Source organism: Dama dama, chromosome 21, assembly GCF_033118175.1.
Source record: "Dama dama isolate Ldn47 chromosome 21, ASM3311817v1, whole genome shotgun sequence".
Classification (NCBI taxonomy): Eukaryota; Metazoa; Chordata; class Mammalia; order Artiodactyla; family Cervidae; genus Dama; species Dama dama.
Genome location: NC_083701.1, coordinates 21531670 through 21544177, shown reverse-complemented (window position 1 = coordinate 21544177; position 12508 = coordinate 21531670). Strand labels below are relative to the sequence as shown.

Sequence of the window (12508 nt, the reverse complement as noted above, 5' to 3'; positions counted from 1 at the left end):
CAAACTCAAAACATGTTATGACTTTTAGAGGCTTTCTTTCTTTTAATATATGTTTATTTATTTTTATTTTTGGCTGCATGGGGTCTTAGTTGCAGCACACACTTTCTCTAGTTGCAGCGCGCAGACTTAGTTGCCCCACAGCATGTGGGATCTTAGTTCCCCAACGTGGACTTGAACCTGTGTCCCCTGCATTGGAAGGCAGATTCTTAACCACTGGACCACCAGGGGGATTTCTTTTGTTTAAGCTGTTTTGATGCAGAACAGCTGACATGCATGGGTGATCACTGCTCTGTACCTTCAGGATTACCAAACCCCTCAGAGAAGAGACTTTGGTGTAAAGTAAATGTGAGCTTTTACATATCAGGCCCCCCAAAAAACAGTTTTTTGTTCTCTATGAGGAAAGTGTTACCCCTCTCCAAGCCTGGGAATGTACCAGAGGAATTTTCCATCACATGTTGTTGTGAAATGCATGATGTTAGTTTTTGTTTTGTTGTGTTTATTTTATGTATTTTTATTTATACATTAGGTTGTGTTGTTTTTCATCATCAGTTAGCTGACAGGTGTATTTTAGTATTTTCCTATAATTCAGTCTTGAAAGTATCCAGATTTGGGCAAACAGTAGGCACCAGGCTTCAGAGTTGACTCTTAGCCCCCCACTGGCTGGCCATGTGAACCCGAGCAAGCCCTTAGCTCTTTGGAACCCTGGTTTCCCTTTGGTAGAAGAGATTCAAAGTTACCTTTCTTGGAGTTATTGTGAAGATTAAATGAAATAAGTAACTGGACATCATACCAGGGACATACCAGTTTATTGTCAGGATATCTTATCATTGGTTCTTTGGTCACTGGGATATCGGATCATCCTTTTTAAAAAAAAATTTGACTGTGCTGAGTCTTTGTTGTGGTTCGAGGCTTTCTCTAGCTGCAGCACGAGTGGGCTTCTCTGGTTGCAGAGTGCAGGTTCTAGAACCCGTGGGCTCCACAGTTGGCAGCCCCAGGCTCCGTAGTTACAGTACACCAGCTTCATTGCCCCGAGGCATGTGGGTTCTTAGTTCCCCAACCAGGGATGGAACCCCTGTCCTCTACATTGAAAGGTGGATTCTCAACCACTGGACTACCAGGGGAGCCCCTCGTGATCGTGTTAAAGATGAGGACCCAGGACTCCGAGGACAGTGGCCTGCCTGAGATTACACAGGTCATGACCTCAGTCTCTGGACTTCAGACCTGGGCAGGGGGAGTCTCCCTCCACGCTGTGCACAGACCCTCTTGTTCCCAAGACAGCTGGTGATCGTAGCGTGTGTGATCGTAGTGTGTGTGACATGGACAATGGTGACCTGGGCTGAGTCCTCTTCAGACTCAGGGCAAGACTGGGCCCTTCCACAGCCGGCAGGTCACTCCTCACTCTGAATGAAGACAGGCCCCACCTTGTCCAGGTGGAGGCTCCTATGTCTCCTCTACCATCGCTCGTTCTGCTGCAGCGTCAGGAAAGGGACAGTGTCCATCCTTTATTGAAGGCCGTAGGGTGTCACCTGCCGTCCCATGAGGCTGAGGAGCCATCGCGGTTGACACAGACACACGCCAGGCCCAGACTCAAATGAGGTCTCCAGTGCAGGTCTCTTGGGTTATTCCAGGGGCAGAAGCACAAAACAGATCACTGAGCCACCCTGGAAAGTAAAATTGCATGAGCATAGAGAATATAGGGAGCCTGGGCGCCCCGTCGCAGGTTTGTCAGGCTCGAAGTGAACTCAGGGTCTCTCTCTGTGACAAGGACAGTGGCAACGGGGGGTGGGCGCGTGGCAGGTTGGCTGGCAGGTTGGCTGGCAGGTTTGCTGAGCATGCCTGGAGATCCCCGGACGCCACACGCCGGCACCTCTCCCGGCAGGGCTCCTCTCTTTCTGAAGAATAATTAATAAATATTTTCTTTTAGCATATAACCAACAGTTGAACCAAACAATTATGGAAACTGGAAATGACCCAAAACGCTCGCGTTGGCAGCGGCTCGGTGACACGCATTGTCGGGCACACGTGCACGGCTGTCACCCCGCCTCTCCGACGATCTGCACTTAATAGGAATATTTTAAACTATGTAGCTAAGCAACAGAGGTAATTGTTGCTTTCCAGAGCTTTTGTTAGCACTCTCACACAGCCCAAATATGCATAATTAGGTATAATGTCTATAAATCATTATTGTACACATGTGGGTACTTAAGTGGAGTTGAGAGAATAGTTCAATGAATTGAGCATATTCACGGAAAACGCTTTTTATTTGTTTTCTGTAGTTCATAATACTCTAAAATTATCATAACCCTTTACACTTTCTCTTAATAGCCAGCCGTGATATTGAGAAAAACTTCATTTGCATTTTAGACTATGTTTAATATATTATTTAAACCTGGAGTTCCTCTGATATGAATTCAGGAGAGGATAGACCGTCCTCTTAAATATTATGGGCTGGGTTTTGCCAGCCTCTTTTCTAGGAAGTAAAATGTTAAATTTTTCAGTTTATGTTGAATAGATCCCAACAAAGGACTGCACCCTATAATCAGTGGTATTTAAAGGGGCTAGTGTTGTGACTCAATTCTTCTCTTCATCCAAAAATGCTTTTAGTTACTATGGCAATATTTACTTGATCCTGGCAGTCCAGTGTTGATTTAGGGAGATAATTACCAGAAAGGAAGATGATGGAGATGTATTTTTGAGTGTCCTTGTCAGAGACAATGTTTATAAAAAATTAAATGGGACCCAAAAAAAGGCATATTGTCTTCTGCACAGACACCCTCTCCCGCAGCCCTTCCGCAGGACGCCTGTGCTTTTCTTCCCCCCCAAGACATGCATTAATGCAGAATGCCCTGCACTTGGTGTCTTTAACAGTCTTTAAGGAGGCTTATTATTTTGTCTTCCCATCCCCCACTCCGCCTATAGAGACACAGAAATGGTCCTGCTTTTTTTTTTTTTGTCTTCATGAGTGCTAGGGACCACTGCCGGGTTGTCTGGTGTATTTCACAGCCTGGCAAGCGCTGAGCTCCCTGGGCAACCCCTCCCCAGGTGCCAGGCTGGGGCTGGGGCACCCACGGACCCGCACCTCAGTTGGTGTGTTTGCACGGGGACAGTGTGTATAAATAAACACACACCGTCTGTCACCCCGACTAGGCCACTGCCAAGAGGGAAGTGGGGTGACACTGATGGCTGCTCTGGATGTGGGTACGACAAGGACAGACTGGTACTTGGGCGCCTGTCCTCAGTCCCAGGCCTTCTTGACCATCAGGACTGGGAACAACTAGCTGACATTCAGCATCCTCCAACCATCCCCCACCTCCCTTTTCACATAAGTGTACGTGGGTACCAGGCCAGAAACTGTGCTACTAATCGAGGCATTATTCCATCTTACTCTTTTTCCATTTACTCGTGTTCCCCTTGGTGTGTAATTTCCATGTTACAAGTATGAAAGTGATCAGAGCGTCTTTTAGTTACCATCTCTGTGTAGACATGTTGTGTATTTTAGCTAACATTCCATAAAATCTGAAAGTTTGTTTGGGAAAGTTTGAAATCTGAAAGTTTGTTTCTCTACAGAAGTAGAGAAAATTGACTGAATAAGCTTTGAAAATATATTGCCAGCTAGCAGAGAAAAACCAATGAATACTTCCTTTAAAATGCATAATAGGACATATATTTGATTTTCTTCCAGTTGGCTGAGACTTGCAAATATAAGAGGTACAGTAATGTGAATTTCACATTCAGAACTCTGATGGTTGAGCATTTATTTCAGTAACTATAAACACACTTAGCTCTGACGTGTTGCAAATTCAAATAGCTCATTTCTTTAAAGGTAATTCTCAAGAACATTAAGATCTGAATTTTACTTTGTTTTGTTTTGTCAAAACTGTATATTTTTCTACCCAATGTTTATAAAATTGATAGAGTCCACATATTCACATATTGCATCTATTATATATGTATGTGTGTGTGCTAAGTCACTTCAGTTGTGTCTGACTCTTTGCAACCCTATGGACTGTAGACTTCCAGGTTCCTCTGTCCATGGAATTCTCCAGGCAAGAACACTGGAGTGGGTCGCCATGCCGTCCTCCGGGGAGTCTTCTTGACCCAGGGTTCGAACCGTGGGTGTTCGAATTGTACTTTTCAAACAGGGCAGTGTCTCCTGAGCCACCAGGGAAGCCCATTGTACATGTATCGGTCTATTTATTGATCATTGTAATTTCCCTAAAATATTTTCATTCTTGTTTTTCAAATAATGGCTTTCTTTTTCCCCTTGAAGAAATCATGATAAAACCCATGGAAGAGAAGTTTCATTCAACCGCACAAGAAAACTCAGATGGGAAGGAAGACAGATACGGCTGTTATCAGGAACTCGTGGTCAAATCCCTAATGCACTTGGGGACCCTGGAAAAAAGTGCATCTGTTCAGACTATAAGTGAAAATTTAAACGACAGCGGCATCCAGTCTCTAAAAGCAGAGGGGGACGAAGTGGACGAGTGCTTTATGGTTCCTTCCGATGATGGAAAAGACAAGGCTGACAGCTCCCAGCTGCGGTTCTCGCCCTCCTCCGACAGCGACAGTAACTCTGAAAGTGCGGAGAATGGCTGGGACAGTGGCTCCAACTTCTCAGAAGAAACCAAACCTCCAAGGGCCCCAAAGTATGTTTTAGTGGATGATAGGAAAGACCTACTGGAAGTTCCTGAAATAAAAACTGAAGGCAACAAGTTTATCTCCTGCAAAAATGCGTGTGATTCAGAAACAGAAAGGAAAGACCCTCAGAACACCCCATTGGACCCATCAGATGGCCCAGCCCAGCCCTCCTTTCCAGGGAGTGAGGACCGCGGTCACGGTCGTGGGTGTCCGGCCACTGGGACGGAGGAGGCCGCTGCCCTGGAGAAAGCCAAGGGGAACCTGAGTCTGCTGGAACAGGCGATCGCTTTGCAGGCTGAGCGAGGCTGCGTCTTCCACAACACCTACAAAGAGCTGGACCGCTTTCTGCTGGAGCATCTCTCGGGGGAGAGGAGGCAAACCAAAGTCATCGACATGGGTGGAAGACAAGTCTTTCCCAATAAACGTAAGACCTGGTTTTGCTTTTATTTCATTTAAAATTGCTTTAGAGTTGGGGGCGGGGAACGAGTGAGATTTGATTGCTTCTGCCAGATAGCTTTTTGACAACATAGTTAAAAAATCTAATTTGTACTATAAAATTACCAAATTTTTCTCCTATTCTCTAGCTTGTTCTCAAATCAAGCTTGGTTGATTTTACGTGATTTTCACACACAAGAAAAATCATTGACTGTATTTCTCTTAATATGACTTTTTTTTTAATATATAGTACTCTTTTAAAGAAGTGCTATGTTGGATATGTTAGAGATACATTAGTATTTATTGAATTTTAATTGTTCTTTCCCACCCTCTTTCTGGGATCATCTCATTGGCTTGGAGTTTCAAAATAACATCAGGCTACTTGCAAGCCAGGCAAGATGTTCTCATCATTCTTGGGACAAGACTGGGAGCTAATTCCTTTATAAGCCTATGCTTTAAACAAGCTCTCTAACTCTGGGTCTGGAAACATCTGCACCAAACTCGAATGAGAAAGTCAGTGTGCTTGGGGGAGACCTTAAAATCGATCTTCAGATTTTGGGAAATTGCATCTCCCATGAAGACATACCCCACTACCACCACCGAGTTTTGCACTCTGTGGGCCTGGTGATGAGTCCTTCAGTTAAGCGAGGTTTCCCAAGGGGTGGTCCTTAATGGCAACCTACTTCAGTATACTGGATCCTCCTCCAGGGGATCTTCCCTACACAGGGATCAAGCCTGTGTCTCCTGCATCTCCTGCGTTGCAGGTGGATTCTTCATCACTTTACCACCTGGGAAGCCCTCTGTACATATATCTATTCTTTTTCAGATTCTTTTCCCATGTAAGTCACTATAGAACACTGAGTATAATTACCTGTGCTGTAGAGTAGGTCCTTGTTAGTTATCTATTTTACATGTAGTAGTGTGTATATGTCAATCCCAAATTCCTAATTTATTCCTTCCACCCCACTCTTCCCCACTGGTAACCATAAGTTCTTTTTCTATATCTGTGAGTCTGTTTCATAGATAGGTACCATTTTTTTAGATTCCACATATAAGCAACATCATATGATATTTGTCTTTCTCTCTCTGACTTACTTCACTTAGTATGATCATCTCTGGGTCCATCCATGTTGCTGCAAATGGTATTATTTTATTCTTTTTTATGGCTGAGTAATATCCCATTGTGTGTATGTACCACATCTTCTTTATCCATTCTGTCAGTCAGTGGACATTAGGTTCATCCATGTCTTGGCTATTATGAATAGTGCAGCAATGAACACTGGGGTGTATGTATCCGTTTGAACTAACCATATTTTCTTCCAGATATGTGCCCAGGTGTGGGATGGCTGGATCATATGGTAACTCTATTTTAGTTTTCTGAGGCATCTCCATACTGTGCTGTATAGTGGCTAAACAAGTTTACATGCCCACCAGTGGCGCCGGAGGGTTCCCTTTTCCCCACACCCTCTCTAGCATTTTTTGTTTATAGACATTTTAATGATGGTCATTCTGACTGGTGTGAAGTGGTACCTCACTGTTGTTTTGATTTGCATGTCTCTAGTAATTAGCAATGTTGAGCATCATTTCATGTGCATAACTTGCTTTTTTTAAAGCAAGTTCCTGAGGTGATTCTTGGACACCGTAAAATCTGAGAACCACAGAATTAGGGGAGGAATATCCTAGAGAAGGTCAAGTTTGGGGACTTACAGGGTTGATGAGAATAATGTGCTATCTAGCTAGATGTTCTGATCACTGAAATTTATCGAGAAATCAGGTGGGTGTTTTAAGTCCATTTTAGTACTCACCTGCAATCTTGTCTAATACTGTGTTATAGCTCATCTCTGAGAAAAAAAGAATAAAATAATGTCATTTGGTGAGGGATAAGACAAGTAGTTCTTTGGGTACATACTGTAAGGGCTGAATATTAAGGAACAGCTTGTGGTCTGGGGCAGGACGCTGTATAAGCAGCCCTGAGCACTCCATTCACACTCAGCTTGTGGAACTTACCCGTGTGTGTGTGTGTGTGTGTGTGTGTGTGTGTGTGCGCGTGCGCGTGCACGCACAAGTGTATGTGTTTTAATGAACAACAAGATCAGAAAAAAAGATGAAATTTACTTCCTATTCCAAAACCCCATCATTTCCAAAGCACTCTATTTCCTCCCTTCTAAGACACACAGTTTTCCCATTTTAGCATCTCTGTCAAATTATAAGGGTGTGCCATTTTTCAGTTTTCAATTGTTTTTCCTTTCTCACTGGCACACAGAATAATGTTTCCTCTTACAACCGATGGCATCTTCAGCCAGTGAAATCTCAACTTTGGAGATACTTTGTACCACAGTTTAAAGCACATGATAATACTTTGGTCTCTTTCATAGAACTTTCTTTTTTTTTTTTTTTTTTTGTGGAAGCTGCATTTTATTTGAAAATCCACCCATTTTTGCTAACATACATTTTAATATTGTAAACAAAAATAGAATCTGCAGAGACAATGCAACAAGTATGCTTAAACTCATGTACAGAATTGCTTTCCTACAACAAACTGTCCTTCTTAAGGCCCCTCTCAACCCAAATGTTAAGATGTATTTACACAAAGCACCGATCAACAGTGCAGTTTAATTCTTCGTTAACTAAACAAAATCCTTGAACCTTTTATTTGGCTCATGCCATGTTATGATCATGTACCTTTTAAATAAGGGGAAATAGTATCTTTAAAATTAATGTCTAGTCTTTCATAGAACTTTCAAAACGTTTTTGTTTACAAAAATTAACAAGGCAATAGAATGTGAGTTAGGGAATACAGGTCACGGTGGAGCCTTAGAGCATCACTGATGGGACTAGATGAGTGAACAGTGTAGCCTGTGTGTGGGGTGGGGGAGGTGGGTGAGGTCATGCCTTGGGGTGTCAAGTCCATGCAGGGAACTTCATTCCAGACAGGAAGAAACAGGCAGAACAGTGAAGCCGACTGCAGGGACTTCAGGCTTCTCCCAGAGGATGTCCAAGTTCATACTCTTCCTCTCATCCCTGGTGTGGGATCATAAGAGGAGCTGTTTTTTTCTCTTGAGAGTATATTCCATGCGCTGAAGTTAACACCAGGTTTCCCAGGCATCTCAGTGGTAAAGAATCCACCTGCCGTAACAAGAGATGCAGGTTCAATCCCTAAGTCAGGAAGATCCCCTGCAGGAGGAAATGGCTACCCACTCCAGTATTCTTGCCTGAGAATTCCATGGACAGAGGAGCCTGGTGGGCTACAGTCCACAGGGACCCAAAGAGTTGGACACAACTGAGTGATTAAACAACAACAAGTTAGCACTAATTTCCCATGCGCCTTGGGCATGGGACTTCACTCTCCAAGAATACTAGGATTTTAAAGTATCGTCTCACCGAAGTCTTCAGTTACCGGGTTTGGCTGTCCTGTTGCCACCAGCCACAGGGAGGTTTGGAGTCGCAGTGTAAGTAGAGTCACCGTAAAATTTATTCTACAGCCTATGACATTTTCAGGGTGAAGGGGAATGGGAACAAGCCCACGAGTCCATCAGGATGTCAGGTCACCAGGATACAAGCTCATTTTCATTAAGCAGCATCCAGGAAAGAAAATGAAGAAAGAATAGCCAGGCCAGAGAGCCCTCCCACCCCCAGAGCAGCCGCTGCGCTTGGTTCAGGCACGGGGCTGGCCCTAGAGAGCATTGCGGGCATATTTGTTCCCACAAGGAGGGGCTGGCAGACACGGCCCCGACCTGGGCAGGGGCCAGCCTCCCTTATCTCCCACACCCCCTCTGGCTTCCCGCAGGCAGATAGCACGGCCAGACCTCTCACCGTGGCTTGGAAATGCGGCCTCACCTGGCCGAGATCCGAGGGAGGGAGGCCATCAGAATTCAGGTTGCTTCTTCTTTCCAACACGCTCTCATGGGGTGTCAGCAGCCCCCCATCCCGATTTCATGTTAATCAAACATCGAGGGTTTTGACTAGCTTTCTGCAGACATTCTGTACCCAAACGAACTTGAAATTTGGCAGCATTTTCAGACTCAGTGAAAAATAGCCCCACAAAATCACACATGTCAGAACTCTTCATACGTCCCTTTGTCTCACAGAAAACAGTGAAGTCTCCACACCCCGGCATTAAATCCTGTCTCAGGAAACATGCACACCAGCTATTCCAGTGTCTCTTTCCACCTCCACGTCTTTTCCCTGCCGATCCCTGGCCCCCCTCCTCAGGCAGCGCTTCTAACTCCAAGGGCCCTTGGCTCCTCCCCCTCTGTTAAAACCAGCGCCCCCCTCCCCGCCCCCAATAATTGCTTTACACACGACCTGCTGTGCCCATCTGCCCAGGACCATGTACCCTCTGAGAACTGGGGTGGCGTGGCCACACTGAGGCACGTCTGCTCTCCACGATATTCATCGGCAGCGCTGCCTGGCGCTCCGTGCCGCCTCTGAAGCCGGGGCATATGGGCCCTCGGCGTCCTCGCAGCTGGGACCTTGCCCGTACGCATCATCCGTGGCTTCCCTGTGGCAGGACCTCGTGGACTGGTGACTTTCACTCTCAACATCATGTGTTCCCGATTCCTGATGCTTGGAGTTCTAATAAGCTGCAGCCTCCACACCACACTGGTCCTTTCTCTGAGGCCCTCTCTGCCCGTTCTGGTTCTGGTTCTCTAGAAGCCCCAGATGTGAGGGACAGACCTGTCCCAAGCTGGCATTGTCACTTCACTCACTAGAGTGCAGTTTCAGCTCTGAGAATGCATTTCGCTTTTAAGCTTATCTTCCCTCTCAGTCATGAATATGAGCATATTCATGTTAGTCCTCATTTATTTTATGTATTGATGTAATCCTTGATCTAACCCTCAGGCTTCACCAGTAGTTAAGGGGTAAAGAACCCACCTCTAATGAAGGAGATGCAGGAGACACAGGTTCAGTCCCTGGGTCCGGAAGATCCCCTGGAGAAGGAAATGGCAACCCACTCCAGTATTGTTGCCTGGAGAATCCCATGGACAGAGGAGCCTGGCGGGCTGCAGTTCATGAGATCACAAAGAGTCGGACATGACTGAGCACACATGCACACACAGACACACACACTCACACATATCATCTAACCCCCAGCCTCACGTGTGCTGGAAAATGAGGACCCTGAGCTGTCATCAGCCCACGCCCTCCAGGCCGCCTGACTGTGGGTTACTAGGCGTCCCTTTCCTCTACCAGCTGCGCATGTGGTCTACCCCCACCCCCACGTGTTCTGACAGCGCCCTGTGAACACTCCAGGCTGCCCCACTCTCTTGCTCCCATACTCTGCAGGTCTCCCCCAAGGATGTGTCCTTGCCAGGCCTCCACCTTCAGTTTCTGCATCAGGAGTGAAACCATAGCCTCTTCTCCTCCACAGCTGGGGCGAGTTGATCCAGGGCTGTGGACCACGGGGGTCTGGGCTTCCCGGGCCCCTGCGGCCCTGTCCACCGGCCGGGAGTGGCAAGAGGTGGCCTCTTGTCAGGGCAGCCTCCCCACGTGGCTGGAACCCAGAGCCCTGGGGCCGCTGCACCTGTCACCAGGAGCCACTGGGCCAGCCAGGCAGTCCCCCCAAATAGGACAGCTTCTTCACCGTGTGATGGTTGAGCCTGGCTTTTCCAGATTCCCTCAATAAGAGACTGTGTGGGTTTAAATACATTCCTTCTCTTTTGCTTTTCTGGAGCCTACTCATCCTCTGGTGTAGGGCTGACTTTTCACAGCTACGATCTGACATGACAACTTGAAACCGTCACTGAGTTTTTGACATACCCTCGCCCTGTCTCAGCCTCTGCTGAAGATACCAAGAAAATCAGAGAGGAGGCACTTTTTCTGCTCCCGCGGGTCTTCATGGAGGGTCTTATTCAGGGCTATTTGAGGCAAGTGTTTATTCTGTGGAGGCTGAGCCGCAGGAGAAGGCCGCCCCACAGGGCCGCTCTCTGAAGGGAGGGCGAGGACTGACCAGCTGTCTCTCCGTTTAATTCCTCTGCAGACTCGCCGAGGCCTGAGAAGAGAGAAACCAAGTGCCCCATCCCTGGATGCGACGGCACGGGGCATGTGACGGGACTGTACCCCCACCACCGCAGCCTCTCGGGGTGCCCCCACAAAGTGCGGGTCCCCCTGGAGAGTGAGTGCCACCTGGCCCTGAAGGACGTCCATGGGGTCACCCACCTTCTCCTCCAGTTTGGGATTAGACAGGGAAACACCGAGTTTTCTCTCTGTGTCAAGACAATTCCCGTCTAGCCGGGCGTTTTAAAATACAGTGTATTCAGAAAAAAAATTGGGGTGCAGTGAGGCCATTAGATCAAGAGATGACTGATGTTGAAAACATAACTTGCTTCTCACAGTTCCCAAGAGCAGGGGGCTCCTCAGGCCAGGCGGGGCCTCCAGGGAAGCACCAGGGCCAGCAGGGAAGGTGGGGAGTTGAGGAGAACGGGGAAGAATCTTTGGCAAGAGCCTTCGCTGAAGTAAGCCGGTCTCAGATCAACCAGTTGGAATTTTTCCAGGGAGCTCTGGAGCCTGAGGGGTTTGGGACCTGGCCCTGGGGGTTAGGACAGGTGGAGAGTGTCCTGGAGTGACAATCAGATAGGGGAGGATGTCAGACGTGGACTCCAATTGTCTGGTTTGCATTTGAAAAGTGTTTACAACCTCTAGGAATTAGGGGGCCCCGGGTGGGGCCATCTCCTCAGAGTCAGCGAGACCTCAGTATCAAAGCCTCAGAATATACAGGAGATAAAAGGCCTGAGTGATGCTCTCTGGGCCCTGTGGTCCTTTCTCACCCGAGATTCCAGAGCATCACCTGTATCCCCCGCCTCTCTTGGCAGCAGGGACACCTGGCATCTGAGGTGTCACCCAGGACATTCCTGCAGATGCTGAGGGCCCTGAGTGAGGGCCTTGTTAGTCCCTCCACCCATGGCCCCCCCATGAGCCCCGAAACTGGAGGGAGAGGGGAGGGGAGAGCTATTCCTAAGCTTTGAAATACCTGCAGGCTCCGTCCTCCATTTTGGAGCCTCTTATTGAAACACCTCTTAGGCCACACAGCCCGCCCTGATGGGCATGTCTCAGTGCCAGCCGCCCCAAAGACGTTTAATACTGGATGTTCGCACGGGCTCCTGGTCTTCAACCCGAAGTTGTATGGGAAGGGAGCAAGCTGGATTGTAATTAAATTCATTTGGATGCGAAGTTGAGATATCAGTTTCTTGGCATGTGATGCACTGGTAGTAAATTGCTCTTTTCTTTTCTGTGCTATTTTGTGCTTAGTTCTTGCCATGCATGAAAATGTGCTCAAGTGCCCCACCCCGGGATGCACGGGACGAGGGCATGTGAATAGCAACCGCAACACACACAGGAGGTAATACGAATGAGACTCCGGGGACTTCCCTGTGTTATCACAATTGCTGGATCACTGTCAACTATGTTAGCACTTAACACAGATAAGAAATAT

General features: G+C 47.2%; 1 protein-coding gene across 1 annotated transcript in view; it reads left to right on the top strand.

The window, feature by feature from the left end:
- The window catches only part of ST18 (ST18 C2H2C-type zinc finger transcription factor), a 91066-nt gene that overhangs the window by 33911 nt on the left and 44647 nt on the right, over positions 1-12508 (top strand). Inside the window, exons 5-7 of the mRNA XM_061123297.1 lie at positions 4271-5065; positions 11057-11191; positions 12325-12415. Of these exons, the coding sequence (XP_060979280.1) occupies positions 4271-5065; positions 11057-11191; positions 12325-12415 (1021 nt within the window). The remainder of the gene's footprint in view (positions 1-4270; positions 5066-11056; positions 11192-12324; positions 12416-12508) is intronic.